This window comes from Odocoileus virginianus, chromosome 7 (assembly GCF_023699985.2).
Source record: "Odocoileus virginianus isolate 20LAN1187 ecotype Illinois chromosome 7, Ovbor_1.2, whole genome shotgun sequence".
Taxonomy (NCBI): Eukaryota; Metazoa; Chordata; class Mammalia; order Artiodactyla; family Cervidae; genus Odocoileus; species Odocoileus virginianus.
This window is the reverse complement of record NC_069680.1, coordinates 62,578,131-62,596,317: the sequence shown is the minus strand read 5'-3', so window position 1 is coordinate 62,596,317 and position 18,187 is coordinate 62,578,131. Positions and strand designations below refer to the sequence as shown.

The 18,187-nt window shown below is 36.8% G+C and overlaps 1 protein-coding gene and 1 non-coding gene across 4 annotated transcripts in view; one reads left to right on the top strand and one right to left on the bottom strand.

The window, feature by feature from the left end:
* MCU (mitochondrial calcium uniporter) overlaps positions 1 to 18,187 on the bottom strand; it is a 223,463-nt gene that overhangs the window by 19,464 nt on the left and 185,812 nt on the right. For all 3 annotated transcript variants that reach the window (XM_020896354.2, XM_020896364.2, XM_020896377.2), the window contains exons 3-6: positions 16,550 to 16,720; positions 15,346 to 15,450; positions 4,110 to 4,270; positions 2,242 to 2,445 (exon numbers count right to left, since the gene is read on the bottom strand). In XM_020896354.2, coding sequence (XP_020752013.1) covers positions 2,242 to 2,445; positions 4,110 to 4,270; positions 15,346 to 15,450; positions 16,550 to 16,720 — 641 coding nt within the window. The remainder of the gene's footprint in view (positions 1 to 2,241; positions 2,446 to 4,109; positions 4,271 to 15,345; positions 15,451 to 16,549; positions 16,721 to 18,187) is intronic.
* On the top strand, positions 11,641 to 11,749 carry LOC139036161 (U6 spliceosomal RNA). Its single transcript, XR_011488893.1, has one exon. It is a non-coding gene; the product is annotated as a U6 spliceosomal RNA (small nuclear RNA).

Below are 18,187 nucleotides of genomic sequence, written 5' to 3'. Positions count from 1 at the left end.
TGGAAAAACCATAGCCTTAACTAGATGAACCTTTCTTGGCAATGTAATGTCTCTGCTTTTTAATATGCTGTCTAGGCTGGTCATAACTTTCCTTCCAAGGAGTAAGCGTCTTTTAAAAATTTCATGGCTGCAATCACCATCTGCAGTGATTTTTGGAGCCCCAAAAAATAAAGTCAGCCACTGTTTCCCCATCTATTTGCCATGAAGTGATGGGACCAGATGCCATGATCTTAGTTTTCTGAATGTTGATCTTTAAGCCAACTTTTTCACTCTCCTCTTTCACTTCCATCAAGAGGCTCTTGAGTTCTTCTTCACTTTCTGCCGTAAGGGTGGTGCCATCTGCATATCTGAGGTTATTGATATTTCTCCTGGCAATCTTGATAGTCTAGAGGGCCACAGTCCTTGGAGTGTCACAAAGAGTCCAACACGACTGAGCAACTAACACATTCAAAGACTATATAGTTGACCTTGAACAACATGGGTTTGAACTGAACAGGTCCACTTATATGTGGGTTTTTTTCAATGGTAAATACTATAGCACTACATGATCCACAGTCAGGTGAATCCCCAGATGTGGAACCATGGGTATGGAGAAACTATGGATACAGAGGAATCATGGATTCGGAGGGATGACTGTAAGTTATATGTGGATTTTTTTTTTTTTACTTCACAGAGGGTTGAAGTCCCTAAACCCTGAGGTTCAAGGGACAACTGTAATTTACTGTGTTTAAAATACCTAGTACATACACAGATGAGTTCAGAGGCATTTGGAAAGGACAGCAACCAGTTATGAACATCGGCTAAGGAGTCTAGATTTCAACAGATAAAAAGAACCCATTAAAGAGGTGTCTCAGTGGTCAAAAATCCACCTGCCAATGCAGGAGACCTGGGTTCAATCCCTGGGTTGGGAAAATCCTCTGGAGAAGGAAATGGCAACCCACTCCATTTTTCTTGCCTGGGAAATCCCATGGACAAAGGACCCTGGCGGGCTATGGTGCAGGGGGTCACAAACAGTCAGACACGACTTGGAAACTAAACAACAACAAAGAGATGTATGAGGGAGCGACAGGGCCAACAAAGGGGGAAAGACATGCAGACAGACATATAGACATATGCAAGCCATGCCCAGAGGTGTGACTAGGTAAGACTGATCTGGTTGCCAGCTCTGTTCATACAGAGTGATAAACAGAGCTAAACATTGAGTTAAGTGCTAGAGATGCTGGGCAAACCATAGCAGGACGTGAGCAATGTGCTTTCTCTCTTCTGCCCACTAGACAAATTTGGGGGGCCCAGAAAGGTTAAATAACACCCTTGAGCTTTCATTTTCCCTCACAAAAACAGGCCTATGACCATTGGTCTAATGACAACAGAAACAAAATATCTATGTTCATTCAACAGGGGACATGTAAAAACATAAGAAGCAACTCTCAGAATTATTTTGCCACTTAGGAAAACAGAAAAAGTTTCTCATCTGTCTCAACTATTTCAAATGATTTTTTTTTTTTTATTCAAGGGAGCCTGGATCTGTGGTTGCATCACATAAAGCAGTAATAAATCCCTCATACTTCCCATGGATTTCCAAGTTACTAAAAAAATAGCACTAACAATTAGTTCTAGATACTGATATTTAATATATGAGTCTTGGCTGTTAAAGAAAAGAATAATGATTAGATCTCTAATTTTCACTTCTCTTCCATAACGTTAAAATAACAATAACAAATACCTATACTACTGATATATTCAGAAGTAACCAAGAGTTTAGTTTATTTGATTAATTTTCACCAATTCTCCATTCCAAATATTTGATAAAAACAAAAAACTACCCCATCTGACTGCTACATTAATTACACAGTACATAAAAAGCGAAGCCAATTGAGCTGAATAAGTTATCCTACAGCTGATCTCTCTTCTCCTTTGCCTTCTTATTCTCTATCTTACCATAATATTGTTATGAATTTAGCAGTTTATATGGTTCTCTTAATAGTCTGCTTTCTCCATGGGGGCCAAAGCCAAGCCATGTCTTACATATTTCTATCTCTAGCACCTAGACTAGTGCATGATACAAAATTGGCATGCATGAGCACGTGCGTGTATATGTGTATATGTGAGTGACTGTGTATAAAGGATAAGTGATTTACTTAAAGGGAACTAGCCTTATAAAGAATATGAGAGAAAAGAGAACTACTTTGACAACCGAAATTTCACTATGTCACGAAAAGTTACTTGAAGAGGAATTCTTACCTGGCGTGTCATTACAAAATATGCATACATTGCCATGGCACTTCCATAAGTGATGAAGTAGGTGACTGGCTCCATGATGTCCCAAGAATATTCCCACCAGGTAAGCCGGGCCAAAATGCCAAACTGTGTGGCCATGTAGGCAAGTCCACCCCATAGCACCAAAGTGGTCCTCTTCTCAGCTTTTCTGCTGATTTCAATTCGTACCTATAGGTCGCACATGATCAGTCAACTCTAAAGCATTTTGACATAGAACCAATTTTAAACTCTTATTTAAACTGTTCTATGTTCACTTAAGAACAGGGTTTGCAATCAAAATACAAGTTAGTCTCAATTCTAGAAAATATAGTTTGTCTTCCTAAATAGTATCTGCAGTTTTTACTGAATAATATTTTATAGGACTAACATTTTTTCAGTACACTAGTAGCTGAAAATATGGTGAAATAAGTTAGTTTCAATAGGTCTTTATCCAACCACAAGATTTTCTTTGAAAGAGGGAAATAAAAATAGGCTAATGTTCTCTCACTGTAGCATTTAAGATTTAATCCATCATTAATTTTTTACTCAAGAGGTCTACTGGGGCAAAACAGCACAGTGAGTCAGAGCATGGACTCTGGATTCAGAACAGCTGAGTTCAGGCCCTGATCTGAGAATTACCATCACTTCATTAATGAGTTGTTCTGTTAAATAAGAGAATACAGGTAAAATATGTAGGACAATTTCTAGCACAAAGTAAATATTCAGTAAAGGATGATAATTATTTTGTTATAGCTGATACATTAAAAAATGCTTTACATTTTGAAAATACAAAGTTTAAATTTCATCTCCCTTTACAATAGTTCCTCAAACATTTCTAAAGGTCTTAAATTAATGAGAACAACTTTGAGATATATGTTCATTACTTTTAAGGAAATTTAAAAAAAGCACAATATTAAGAATATTTATTCTCTTCCTTAATCTCTAATATAGTCTAGTTTCTTAAAGTAGAAATACTTGTATTATTATTAAAAAATAAGGATGACACATCTTCAGTGTAAAACATTCAGCAAAGTATAGAGAAAAAAAAATTATTCATAATCCTATTATTCTATTAGCATTTGGGAATATGTCCCTTCTATTTCCTTCTTTGGGTGTGTGTGTGTGTATGCCTGTGTGTGTGTATGGCTATATGTGTAATATATATTTCAATTAAAAATGGAATCATAGTATGTACTACCATGGGCTTCCCTGGTGGCTCAGTGGTAAAGAATCTGTCTGCCAATACAGGAGATGCAGGGTCGATCCCTGGGTTGGGAAGATTCCCTGGAGAAGGAAATGGCAGCCCACTCCAGCATTCTTGTCTGGGAAATCCCATGGACAGAGAGCCTGGTGGGCTATAGTCCTTGGGATCACGAAAGAGTTGGACGACTTAGTGACTAAACAATAACAAAACGCACTAATGTGTTCATTATCTTATAATTTATTTTCATAAAATATGAGTTTTCTATAGCATATTAGATCTACTGAATAGTTTTTTTAACAGTTGCATGATATTCCATATAATTTTAATTCTTAAATTGGCTAAAATGATTATCCACCTCACTTAGAACCCTTCTTGATCAGCAATTATTCCAATCTTTGTCATAAAGGTAGTATATCTGATTAATGAGAATATATTCAGGCCTCAAAGCTGTATGTCCATTATCAAGGCCCAAACTATTTCTTTTAAAATTCTTTCATAGCTTTAATTGGAAGATTTTTATGATTCAGTTCCCCAAACTCATCAGATTAACATAATTCAATCACATACAACTTGGAGGGGGAAAAAAGCAAACATATATGCTCTGGAAAAAATACTAGTGAAGAGGAAAGTGTGAAATTTGAATCTGCACCTTTTCCAGGGGCGCCAGCTGTTCTTTGAGATCTTCTAATCTTTCAATAAGCTCCCTTTCCTTGTTTAACTGGTGCTGCTCGATGCACAGCGTTGTGTATAGCTGCTGGACCAGTGTCTTTACATCATTCAGTGTTGCTGCATTTTCATGGCTTAAGAGGTCTGAAAGAAAAGATTATGTTTTTTAAAAATTTAAGCCTTAATTCAAGGGCCCCCAATCTCTGGGGCCATAGACCAGTACCTCCTGTCAGATCAGCGGCAGCATTAGATTAGAAATAAAGTGCACAATAAATTAAATGGGCTTGAATCATCCTGAACTGCCCCCCCCCAACCTCCCACTGCCCTGGTTGTGGAAAAAATGTCTTCCACGAAATCGGTCCCTGGTTCCAAAAAGGTTGGGGACTACTGCCTTAAGAGTTACTATTCCGAGGGCTATTACTGATAAGAACAAGGCAGATTCATCCACTATAGGGAATCTACCTACAGTGCTAAACTGAAGGAAAGGGGTAGTTCCTTTTTAAAAAGGAAGAGTCAATAAATCCTAGAAAGTAAGTTCCAAATTTGGGCAACTTGAAAATTTGGAAGCCAACATCCACCATTATACTGTTGGAAGTGTAACTGCTACAAGTAATAATAATCTTCATTAGATAAAGACAAAAAATTTAAAATAATATGTTAAAAACTAGTAGAGAAGTTGAGAATTAATCTGATTATTATCATGCTTATTAAAATTTTGATCTATAATTTATCTGTGGTCTTGCCATTTTAATTGCCATTTTTTCCCTTTAGTAACTAACATTTGAGGGAAAACATACAGTATTTTAAATTTGCAAATACAAACGTATAAATAAAAAAATCATCATCCTAATAATCTTAGCCTCTATATACCTTCCCCCTAACATATCAATTTTTATTTATTCCTGTTGGGCAAAGACATGGAATAGCTGTATGGGTCTCAATATCAAGCTTGAAAGAGCATAAAGTCATGAGAATGAATGAAAAGGTAAATGATTAAATAATTCTTTGATTCAATATCCTCTTCTGTGAGTAACATGTGTTTCCAGAACTCTAAAAATTATGTTTTGAAAATTTAATAGAAAGCCAGCTAATCTTAGCTGTCAAAGAATTTTTAAAAAAGCACCCAAGTAAAGCTTCTGTTTTAGAATCTTATTAGCCTTAAATGTGACATTCTGTTAACTGAAGCAGAAGGTCAGCCTTCTTCTAAATCAAAATAAGACATGGTCAGAATTAGTCATGTGTTATATATGGAATTTAGAAAGATGGTAATGATAACCCTATATGTGAGACAGCAAAAGAGACACAGATGTATAGAACAGTCTTTTGGACTCTGTGGAAGAAGGCAAGGGTGTGATGATCTGACAGAATAGCATTGAAATATGTATATTATCATATATGAAACAGATCACCAGGCCAGGTTCAACGCATGAGACAGGGTGCTCAGGGCTGGTGCACTGGGATGACCCAGAGGGATGGGATGGGGAGGGAGGTGGGAGAGGGGTTCAGGATGGGGAACACATGTAAACCCATGGCTGATTCATGTCAATGTATGGCAAAAACCACTACAATATTGTAAAGTAATTAGCCTCCAATTAAAATAAATTTTAAAAAATTAATTAATTTAAAAAAAGAAAATTAGGTATGAATGGAGCAGCTTAGGTGAAACTCATTTTAAATTCCAGTATAATTTCTCTAAAAATTTGCTTCCACATCTTCATAAAAATGTGTACATTTTAAGTACAATGCAGTGAAAAGAGCTCTGAACTAAAACCAGGAGTCCTATCTAATACTTGTGCCATCCAATACAGTAACCTCCAACTACATGTGGCTGTTGAACATTTAAAAGGTGACTATACTGAACTGAGATGTACTCTAAAGAAAATCTACACCACAAAAAAAGTCTTCATATAAGAATATAAAATATCTCATTAATAAAGTTTTATATTGATGATACATAAAATGAAATAACCATAGTCTGGATACATGAGACTAGTTTAAAAGTTATTAAAATTAATTTTACCATGTCATACCATGACATGGATGAAACTTAAAAATCATATGCAATGAAAGAAACGAGACACAAATGGCTACATATTATATGATTCCATTTATATGAAATGCCCATAAGAATTGATGCTTTCAAACTGTGGTGCTGGTGAAGACTCCCTTGGGCAGCAGGGAAATGAAACTAGTCAATCTTAAAGGAAATCAACCCTGAATATTTGCTGGAAGGACTGATGCTGAAGCTCCAAGACTCTGCCACCTGATTTGAAGAGCCAACTCATTGGAAATGATTTTGATGCTAGAAAAAATTGAGGGCAAGAGGAAAAGGGGGTGACAGAGGATGAGATGGTTGGATGGCATCACTGTCTCAATGGACATGAGTTTGAGCAAACTCAGGGAGATAGTGAAAGAGGGAGAGAAGCCTGGCGTGCTGTAGTTCATGGGGTCGCAAAGAATCAGACACAACTGAGCGACTGAACAAGAGCAACAACAGCAAGCGGCTGTTGAGAGGTAAAAGTGGGAGCTGACTGCTAATGGGCATGCAGTTTCTTTTGTGATAATAAAAATGGTCTAAAAGTAAAAAAAAAAAAAGAATTAGTCATGCATGTATTTCAAATATTCTTCAAGGTTGTCCTTCACTAGAGTTATCACAGAAATTCAATCAATAAAAAATTAAAAAAAGAGTAGCAAATTGGATTAAAAAAGAGCTGATACAGTAATATGGGCTACAGCACCTAGTACAATATCTTGCATACTTCAGTGAATGGGTGCTGCATTAATGGGAAAAGATAAAAGCAAGAACACCTTGAGCTCGAGAAGTCATCTATGTCAACAGGGTCTGTTCTGCACTAAAGCTGCAGCTCACATTCACAAATGATTCTACACTTTCCAAAGTTCCAAAACCAGAAAACTGCACTCTGGAATGTCACAGTAAAGTGGTAAAGTCCACGCCTCCTTCATCCCCAGGCCTAGAACTGAGTTATAAGGCTTCTATTATATCAATATTAATATTTTCCTGCAAGCTCAGTCCTCTTTCAAAAAGATAACTGCTTAGGTACGTATAAACTATCTATGGTTAACAAAATCCTCTCACACATATTACTCCATATTTATTCTCATAAATATAATCCATAATTTACAAGTGAGAAATTTGAGTTCTTCAATGGGCTTCCCTGGTGGATCAGTGGTAAAGAACCCATCTCCCAATGCAGGAGATGTGGGTTCAATCCCTGGTTTAGGAAGATCCCTGGAGAAGGAAATGGCAACCCATTCCAGTATTTCTGCCTGGGAAATCCCATGGAGAGAGGAGCCTGGTGGGCTACAGTCTATGGGGTTGCAAAAGAGTTGGACATAGAGACTAAACAACAACAGCAGCAGCAATTTGAGTTCTAAAGAGATTAGCAAACATTTTTGTATTAGGTACCAATAACCTGAGATATGCAAATAACACCACCCTTATGGCAGAAAGTGAAGAAGAGCTAAAGAGCTTCTTGATGAAAGTGAAAGAGGAGAGTGAAAAAGTTGGCTTAAAGCTCAACATTCAGAAATCTAAGATCATGGCATCCGGTCCCATCACTTCATGGCAAATAGATGGGGAAACAGTGGAAACAGTGGCTGACTTTATTTTGGGGGTCTCCAAAATCACTGCAGATGGTGACTGCAGCTATGAAATGAAAAGACACTCCTTGGAAGGAAAGTTATGACCAACCTAGACAGCATATTAAAAAGCAGAGACATTACTTTGCCAGCAAAGGTCCGTTTAGTCAAGGCTATGGTTTTTCCAGTAGTCATGTATGGATGTGAGAGTTGGACTATAAAGAAAGCTTAGCACTGAAGAATTGACGCTTTTGAACTGTGATATTGGAGAGTCTCTTGAAAGTCCCTTAAACTGCAAGGAGATCCAACCAGTCAATCCTAAAGGAAATCAGTCCTGAATATTCACTGGAAGGACTGATGTTGAAGTTGAAACTCCAACACTTTGGCTACCTGATGCAAAGAACTGACTCTTTGGAAAAGATCCTGATGCTGGGAAAGACTGAAGGCAGGAGGAGAAGGGGATGACAGAGGATGAGATGGTTGGACAGCATCACTGACTAGATGGACATGAGTTTGAGCAAGCTTCAGGAGTTGGTGATAGACAGGGAAGCTTGGTGTGTTGCAGTCCATGGGGTCACAAAGAGTCAGACACAACTGAGCAACTGAACCGAACTGAACTGAGCTATTCACTAGAGGCACACGCTCAATCGCTTCAGTCATGTCCAACTCTTTGCAATCCTATGGACTGTAGATGGGCAGGCTCCTCTGTTCATGGGATTTCCCAGGCAAGAATACTGGAGTGGGTTGCCATTTCCTTCTCCAGGGAATCTTCCCAAACAAGGGATAGAACCCACATCTTCTGCAGCTCCTACATTGGCAAGTGGATTCTTTACCACTGAGCCACCTAGGAAGCCTCACTGTGGTGGGGAAAAATCAAATATAAGCTAGTTCCTCTCCTTAATGAAACCTCATAATGATATTCACAAAATTGCAGAGCTAGCAGGGAGTGGCAAAAGATCTGACTGATTGTCCAATGACTTTTATTCATGCTCTTTCCTTTTCTATTTCCACTTTCAAATCATAATTACACTGAAAAGTGCTTAGCAATCCAGGGAGGGAGGAAGGGAGGAAAGAAGAAAGGAAGCAAACATGCAAACTAAATAGACCCTCTCATCTTCCTTTTCCTAATGAAGCATAGACGTTAATGATCAAATATGTGTGGTCAATCATAACCTGAAAATCTATAAAATCTGAAATCAGGCTTGGTATTTGTTTCATAAAAAAGTCAGTTTCTATTAAAATATCATTCACTGAAGACATTATTTTAAAACTAATATTCATATTATGAATTCTGCTGTGTAGAAAAGTTATTTTTTATTTCAATCTTTTCTTTCATGGCTTCTTGTGTATTTTATGGTATAGTCAGAAACATTGCTCAATCCAAGTTTGTTTCTCCGTTGATTTTTTTGGTTACAATAAATTATAAAAATAAGTAGTTAAGTGAATGGGTACATACATTTATACATTCATGCAGTAGACAACAGCTACGAAAAAGAATAAGGAATTCTTTATGCTCTGGTATTTTAAGGTTTTCAGAATACATTGTTAGGTAAGAAAAGCAGTCTGGTGGTTTAATACCCTGACATTTAGTTTCACTGGAATGATGTTTCCCTAAATAGCCCCAATTCCCCAAAATTCCCTGTGTGGTTCTGAACTAGAGTTGGCTGCAAGAGAGACTTAAGTGAGACTCTGGAAAGCAGAAGCCCTGCAGAAGCTCTGAAGGCAGTAAGACAGGTGCAGAGGTGCCTGGAGACGCCAGCGTGTACCTGCTCTCCCTGGCTCTGCATCCAGCTCTTTACTCTCAACTGCCACCTCTGATGATTAACAGCAAATTCACACCTACAGCCAGGTGCACCTTCTAGAGCTGTGCTGTTCAAAACAGTAACTGCTTGCCATGTGTGGCTATTTACATTAATTAAAGTGAAATAAAATGTAAAATTCAGTTTCTCAGTCATACTAGCCACATTTCAAGTGCTCAATAGGCACACAGGACTGATGGCTACCATACTGAACAGTGCAGAAATGGAACATTTTCATCATTACAGAAGTTCTATTTGATAACACTGTCTCAGGGATTTCTCCACCAGCCCTTTTTTGCTAATTCTCCTTAACTTAAGTTAAGGAGAATTTCCAGGTTTCCTGGCAAGCTTTCATTTGTCCACATTTGCCACCACTTCAAAATTAGTACCTTTTCTCTCATCTTCCAAGCTCCCCTTTACAGACTTTTACTTCTTTACATTCATCTACAACTGTACAAAGTCTCATGCCTATAATAAATCTTTTATTCCATATTATTCAGAGCTCTGCTTCCCCAACTGAATCCTGACTGACATATGCAGTATGTATGATATGCTATTTTTTGCATAAAAAGGGGAAAAGATTATGCTTTCACACTTGCTTATGAATGAACTAACTATCTCTGACAGGAAGCATAAAAAACTAAGAACAATGCTTGCTGGTAAGATGAGAAAAGGGTGGCTGGTAAAACAGGAATGAGAAATTTTTTCCTATATATTTTTAGACTTTGGGATTTGAACATTGTGAATGTATTACGTATTCAAAACAAATAAGATTTTATGTGCTCCAACATACCTTCAAACAGCAATGAAAAGATTATAAAATGATAATTCATAGGAGATCAATCTTACAGATTTCCAGTTTTAGACCTGGCTGAACAAAGAGCTGTTATCTTTCTGACCAGGTATCAGAAAAGCCCTGGCAAACTCAGCGGACTTAGCTTTATTTTGTTAAGATTTTCCTGACAGGGAGAATATGCTTCCATGGTGTTGTCACGGCAGAGGAAAACAACTTCAAACCCCTCAGCCCTGAAAAATCTGCCCACATATTTGGAGATGAAATTATAGGAAGAGAGAAGATAAATCTGCTAATGGCTTAACAGAAACACTTCTGGATGACTTGAGTATGCCTCACTAAAAATGAAGTTAAGATGTTTTTTAATGTTTCTGCACATGCCATCAATGCCAGGATAATTAAGGTACACAAAGATAGATGTGCAAAAATAATAGGGGTTAAACAGTCTTTTCAGCTAGTATAATGGTTTGGAAAAGACTCTGGCTATTTGAGTCACTGGTATTTGGTTGGCCTGTTCAACTGTTTCTCTCAATTATTCACATTATTAGGACAGAAGCAAGGTCTCCAGTATCCTCTGGATGGATAAATGAGACAAAGGGCTCAGTGGTGCCAATCAAAATGATTCTTCTTATTATAAAAACTTTCAGACTCTTTGCAACCCCCATGGACTGTAGCCCACCAGGTTCCTAACTCCATGGAATTCTCCAGGCAAGAATACTAGAGTGGGTTGCCATTTCCTTTTCCAAGGGATCTTCTCAACCCAGGGATTGAACCAAGGTCTCCTGCGTTGCAGGTGGATGCTTTACTGTCTGAGCTTCTAGAGAAGCCCCAAGATGAAGTTTAAAACCATCTAATTGCTAAAATAACTACTCCTCTCATCCTGCAGAGGTCAGAGGGGGAATCCAGCCATATATAGCTATGGTAACCAAGAGAATGCAGTGGAACCTGCAACTAGCCTTGCTACTATGACTTGCCCCTTTGTTTCATTCAGCTTTTTCCTGTCTCTTCCCTCCAATTTTGGTGTTAGGTACAAGAGCTGTTAGTACTTAGGTATCTATGTACTATGTACTACCTGTGATCTAATAACTATATTAGGATCTAATAACTATATTAGATCCTACATGAATAAGTTCTCTATCCTCAGTGCCTGGTGAAGTGTGTGAAGTTAAAGTTTACTGGTGTACAACATTCATAGAGCATTTTTAGTTCTAAAGTGCTACCTGAACACAGGGAAAAGAAAAACAGGAGAGAAAAGCGAAAATTAAAGGAGGGTAAGGAATGAGTAGAAAAAACTGTGTGTCAAGACTTTAAAAACTATTCTGGTGCTCACTTTGGTAGCACATATATAGTAAAACTGGAACGATACAGAGAAGATTAGCATGGCCCCTGTGCAAGGATGGTATGCAAATTCATGAAGCGTTTCATATTTTTCTGTATCAACCTAGAGGGGTGGGATGGGGAGGGAGATGGGAGTGGGGGTTCAAGAGGAAGGGGACATATGTACACCTATGGCTGATTCACGCTGATGTTTGACAGAAAACAACAAATTCTATAAAGTAATTATCCTTCAATTAAAAAATTAATTAATTAAAAAAAAGAAATCTGAAAAAAACTATTCTGGGCAAGTTTTCCTTCATTAACTATTTTAACTTTCATTAGATAAATTATATCTGTTCCATCTGCTTGACGTATATACAAAATCCTAGTGTTCTCATTATCTAACACCCCAAACCTAGTGCTTTCAATTTATTTTCTCCATTTGTGAGTGAAAGTCGCTCAGTCGTGTCTGACTCTTTTCAACCCCATGGACTATACAGTCCATGGAATTCTCCGGGTCAGAATACTGGAGTGGGTAGCCTTTCTCTTCTCTAGGGGATCTTCCCAACCTAGGGATTGAACCCAGGTCTCCCACATTGCAGGTGGATTCTTTACCAGCTGAGTCACAAGGGAAGCCCAAAAATACCAGAGCAGGTAGCCTATCCCTTCTCCAGCAGATCTTCCTAAGCTAGGAATTGAACCCGGGTCTCTTGCATTGCAGGCGGATTCTTTACCAACTGCGCTTTCACTAAAAACAGTTACAATGTTGAGACCAGTAGGCTTACTCTTCTGGATAAGCAGCCTCTCTGTCAATACAGAAATTCAACTGCTTACTGAATATAACTGGAAAAGAATGGTAACTTGAAGGCCCACATTACCTTCCTCAGAGAGGGAGAGGAAGATAATATACTGGAAACACTACCTTGTGTGTGTGTGCTGAGTCACTGAGTCATGTCTGACTCTTTGCGACCCTATGGACTGTAACACACCAGGTTCCTTTGTCCATGGGATTCGCCAGGCACAAATACTGCAGTGGGTTGCCATGCCCTCCTCCAGGGTATTTTTCTGACCCAGGGATCAAACTTGCATCTCCTGCATTGGCAGGCAGATTCTTTACCACTGAGCCACATGGGAAGCCCTGAAACTTACATTTTTTCAAAAGAAAAAAATACTTAGTTTTACTATGTTTTAAAAGTTAAGCGGAAAAGTGTTTATAAACTTAAAGGAGTATTATTTAAGCTTCTGTGAAAAATGGTATATAATGACTGAATCTCTCATTGGCTAATAAAGCAGAGCTGAGAGAATGTCTAGATTTAAATATTAAAATTATCTTTTTAAGTTCTATAATAATGCTGCTAATGAGCTTACCAAATTTCACATTTCACTTTACAACCATCCCATGAATTAGAGACTCCTGACCCTTGCAAACTTCACGTCTGTCTTCTAGCGAAGGTGGACAGATATTCTACAGATCTGAGGTATAGGTAAGTCAAAGAGTTATATATGGCTACCAAGTTGATTATCAAAGAATCAAATATAATTTCTCCCCTTTTTAGTTTTTACCTTTATTTTCCTTATTAAACTTGAGAATAGTCTTATTAAAAAAAACTAAAACACATTCATTTCTATTTAAAAAACACAGTATTAGACAAGATGGTTGGAAATATTCATTGATTAAAATACCTCTAGTTTTTGAAAACATAATAGATGGAAGCTTGTATCATTACTTTCCTGATTGTTATACCTTACATAAGACTACATTAGTCAACTTTTAATATTTTAGTGAGATTCTATTTCCTTTGGATATATACCCCAAAATGGGATTGCTGAATCATGTGGTCGTTCCATGTTGGTAAAAGGGTATTAATCTTATAATTATAAGATGAATAAGTTCTGGGGATCTAATGTACAGCATGATGACTATAATTAAAACTGTAATGTATACTTAAAAGTGGCTAAGAAAGTAGACCTCAAGTATTCTCATCAAAAAGAAATGGTAACTGTGTGAAATGATGGAGGTATTAACTAATCTTACTGTGATAATCACTTCTCAATACCTAAGTGGATCAAATTATCACACTGTATATCTTAAATGTACATAATATTAGTGTCAGTTATATATCAATAAACCCAGGGAAAAAATAAAGAGTAAATTTAAAAAACAACAACAAAAAAAAACTAAGTAAAATAAGGCCTGTACTTCTGCTATTTTAGAAAACTTTTCTAGTTCAAGAATCAGAATAAAGAAGAAAAACATATTAGCATAGCTAACATATACAACTAACAATTCTCGGTTTACATGTTTAGTTATTCCAACTTAATAAAATCTGACTTAGTAATGTCTTACTATTTAAAGGATACTTTAACTCACTTAATTCACTCAATATAGAATGATTACCTAAGTCAACAGGTATGCAAAAATCACAGGACCTTCCCTCTGAGCACTTGAAAAGAAAAAGGATTAAGAAGGATTCAGAGAAGACAGCGATCACTTCTGGTTGGCTGTGAGTCAGAGAAAGAACAGGATCATGAAAGGCTTCATGGAAGAGCTGACATTGATGACTGTGACATGAAGAAACAGGAAAAAAGGAAAAAGGCATCTCAGAGGAAAGGTGAGCAAACACTAACTAACATGGCAAAGAATGAGGACACAGTTCAGGAAAGAAGAAAGGAACACACAGTGGAGGAAAAGTAGCATCACTTAAAAGGAAAAGAGAAAAAATTTAAAGGTAGAGGCAGACCAGATTTTGAGGAAGGCGTTCAATACTTAGGCTTTTACTTTTTCTACATTACGGACAATTCACAAAAGAAGAATGGAGGGGACTTCCCTAGCGGACCAGTAGTTAGGAATCTGTGATTCCACTGTAGGGGGCACAGGTTTGATTCCTCATCAGGGAACTAGAATTCTGTGCAGCAAAAAAACAAAACAAAACAAAACAAGAAAGCAGAATTGAAGAAAACAAATGTTTTAGGAAGCTGATGGATGCAGCGGTGGTAGTAGGAGGGGAATTAACAACAGCAGCAAGCGACTGACTATCAAGGCAAAGAGAGAAAAATGACCAAAAAGTCATACTTCAAAATGCTATTTCAGAGGGTTATTTAATACCATCAGTACTGTGCAGAGTCACATTGGAGAGTAGGGTGAAAATAAAAATCAGTAATACTGATTGTCTTTATTCAAATTTTTGATGTTTTATCATGAATTTTTTGCATTAACTTTGGTTTTTAACAATAGTTCTTGAAAATATTTGATTACTGAGTTTCCTGGCGTGTTCTTAGAATCTGCACCTAAGGCAAATATCCTAACTTTTTGACACAAAAGCATATACATGTCAGAAGTTCCCAAGAACTATTATTGTACAATAATTGACTTTCAGACTGCTAACCCCTAGCCATCGAAAAAAAGGGGGGTTAATTCCTGTTACATACATTTAAGAGGACAGGGAGTTCCATAATTTGTTTACAAAAGGTTCCCCAAACAACATTAAAATAATATTAATTTTAGCTTGAATGGAGGAAAGGAGTTTAACTTATGTAGAACACTTCTGGTTTCTATGTTTTAGTCAGTATACTAGCCAAGTGCTACCTATATGTAAAACTTTGAGTATTCTTTGAATACTGTCTGTTTCTCAAGTTTATCCAGGGGAAAACAAAGTTCCTTCCAAAAGCCCTTCTCATGTTTCTCTGACCTTATCAAGGTTACTTTTTACCTCTCTTTGGTGGTCGTACATGATAGGTTAAGTCATTAATGACCAGCTTAAAGTCGTCAAGGAGGAGGAGGTCTATTCCTGTTGAGGCAGCAACTCGAACGCCATCTGTGAAAAATTTAAATGTGAAAATTTTAATTTGTCATATGTCCATAATTATTCAAGAGTGGTCAGGAAAGAAAGCAATCCTCAAAACAGATTTTAAAATTATGTCTTTTAAATTTCAGTTAGCTTTTTGCCTTATCCCCAAACTCCATGTAAAATAAAGCTTATATTATCTGAGGCTTTTTGTTTTCATGGCCTCAAGTCTGTTAAGATTTAACAATGTACTTTTCTGGCAGAACTTCATGAACAAATGAAATAATTACATAGATGCATAGGTGTCATCTGGAAACCTAGGGTCACTGGGAGACCTGCATGGATGTCTATTTGTCTATGATGGAAATTGATTGCTAAAAAACCAACATCTTCTAGTATATGGAACTTTGCAGTACAGTTACTGATTAGTTGCCAATAATTCAGTAGGGGCAGATGCTAGGGTGAGCAAAGTACACCAAGTTCATCTATTAATTATGAGTTGAGAATTAAGCATATTTAAACTACAGGGACTTACTGTACTAGGCTTTTATGTTTTCTGTACATTTAGAATTTTTCAAAGTGAAAGTGGTAAAAATGTAAGGCACTTAAAAAATAAATAAATGAAATGGATGTCATGCCAAGTGGGAATGTTAGTGTCTTATTTTCTACTACTTTCAAATCACATGTCTTTATTTTATAAACGTTTATGTGAAAGACATGAAAAGATCTAAAAAGAAGTCCTAATATTTCATATCTTCAGAGATGATGGCTCAACTACTGGATAAGTTTATTCTATGCCTAAGGTAATGACAAAAGGTCTCAAAAGTATAAAATGTGATTGATGGCTCATCTTTGCCCATGGCATTATATGTGAGGTGCTTTTGAATGAGATCCCTGTGTATTAATATATACCCTTGCTAAAACTGAACAATCATATTCTAAAAACTGGGAGAGAAATCACTGTCTCTCCTGACATTTGCTAAGCAAAAAATTATGTCCCAAAGTTAAAAGCATGGGATCATTTGCAGCGCCTGTGTGTGTGTGTGTGTGTGTGTGTGTGTGTGTGTGTAGAAGCAGTTTAGAGGGGGAACAAGGGGTGGGTGGAAATGAATAATGAAGGTGACTATACCTGGTGAATAGATTGCAACTCTGTCAATTCCCCGATCCTCTTCTTGTAGTTGTCGTAAAAACACACCAACAGAGTCTGAGATAGGTTTGAGTGTGAACTGACAGCGTTCACGCCGGGATGGTAGCCTCACAGATATCACAGGTAACCCATTTTGATACACCACTGTCACATCTGAATGAAAAAGACCCATAATCATATGATAATCAGATTTCATTATAAGTTAAAGTGATATTATTAATCTTCTTAAATGGGGGTTTATTATTATTAGTGTTGTTTAAAATGTTTCCAAAGGTTCAAGAATATGTCCTTTAGCTTTAACTGAAGATTATTCTGGGAATTGGCTTATGGAAGATTGTATCTATCACACAAATCACTTTTCAGAAAAAATAAAATATGCAGAGGATTATCTTTTAAGTGGGTCAAGAAGAGGCTTTCCCAGAAATCTGAGGTAAAGTTCTTGGTATTGGTGAATATAAACCCTGATTCCATTTACTAAAATTTTATTAAGTAGTCAGAGATTGCTGGGCCAGATTCTATATCCTGTAGGAGAAGGTTCTTGGGAGCCAGAGCTTTCAAGGATTCGTGGGGAATAACATGTGAACGTATACTAGTAAGTAAGACTTACTCAAGGACAGCAACTCTTATTGATTGTACATACAATATTATATCCAAGGTGCTTGATAAGTAAGCATTCTCTTATACAATGTGGACATACTAGGATACAATAAAAACAACTTCTTTTAAGTACTCTTGAACATTTTCCTGAGGTTAGCAAGAAGTCAAAGCTCAACATTTTGGGACTTATTAACAAAAAGTTATTAAGGGAAACATTATCATAAGCTACACAACTGACAGGATTTTCTACAACAGTTTGGCACAGAATTCCTTATTTTCTTATCTTATTCCTTAATTCTTAACTTATAGAACCTTAGTCTCTAAAACAAGTGTCAGAATAACTCTTTCAAATCATTTTCAAATGAATTTTCAAATAAATTTTGAGCAAGAATTTTTTACACAAGCAACCAAGCATTTAAAGACAGTAATTTAGCATTAGCCTGTAAAAGGAAAACAGGGTATGGAGTCAAATCTGGCATGGAATCCTGACTTTAACTTTGGACATATTATGTAACTTCTGTGAGCCTCACTTTTTCATATATCAAATGGACTTAATGCCTAACTGATACAGTAGTTGTGAGGAATAAATAAACCATTTATAACATACTGCTTTTAGATGAGTGATGTTTATTAGCTTTTTTTGAAAAAAGAATTAAAGGATACATTCTATAAAGTTTGTAAGGATTCATACTCCTTAAAACTGAAGAGCTGAGAAGAAATCTACATAGAACAATGTTTTGGAGATTCTAAATGCATTAAACTTTCATAATTGGAGTCATTTACCTATTTTTTCCTTGCCTGGTCTAATAAATGATAACGCCTATAATGAATACAGAAGACTCACACTACATTGTTCATGACTTAAATAACACTTATTGAAACACAGTTTATCAATAACAAAATACATTCTTATTTGAAATGAATATCTGATGAATTCTGATGTAACAGGATAAAGAACATTTCCATCAGCCCCCCAAATTCTCTTGATCCTCACTCCAGTTAACCCCTGGGCAACTACTGGCT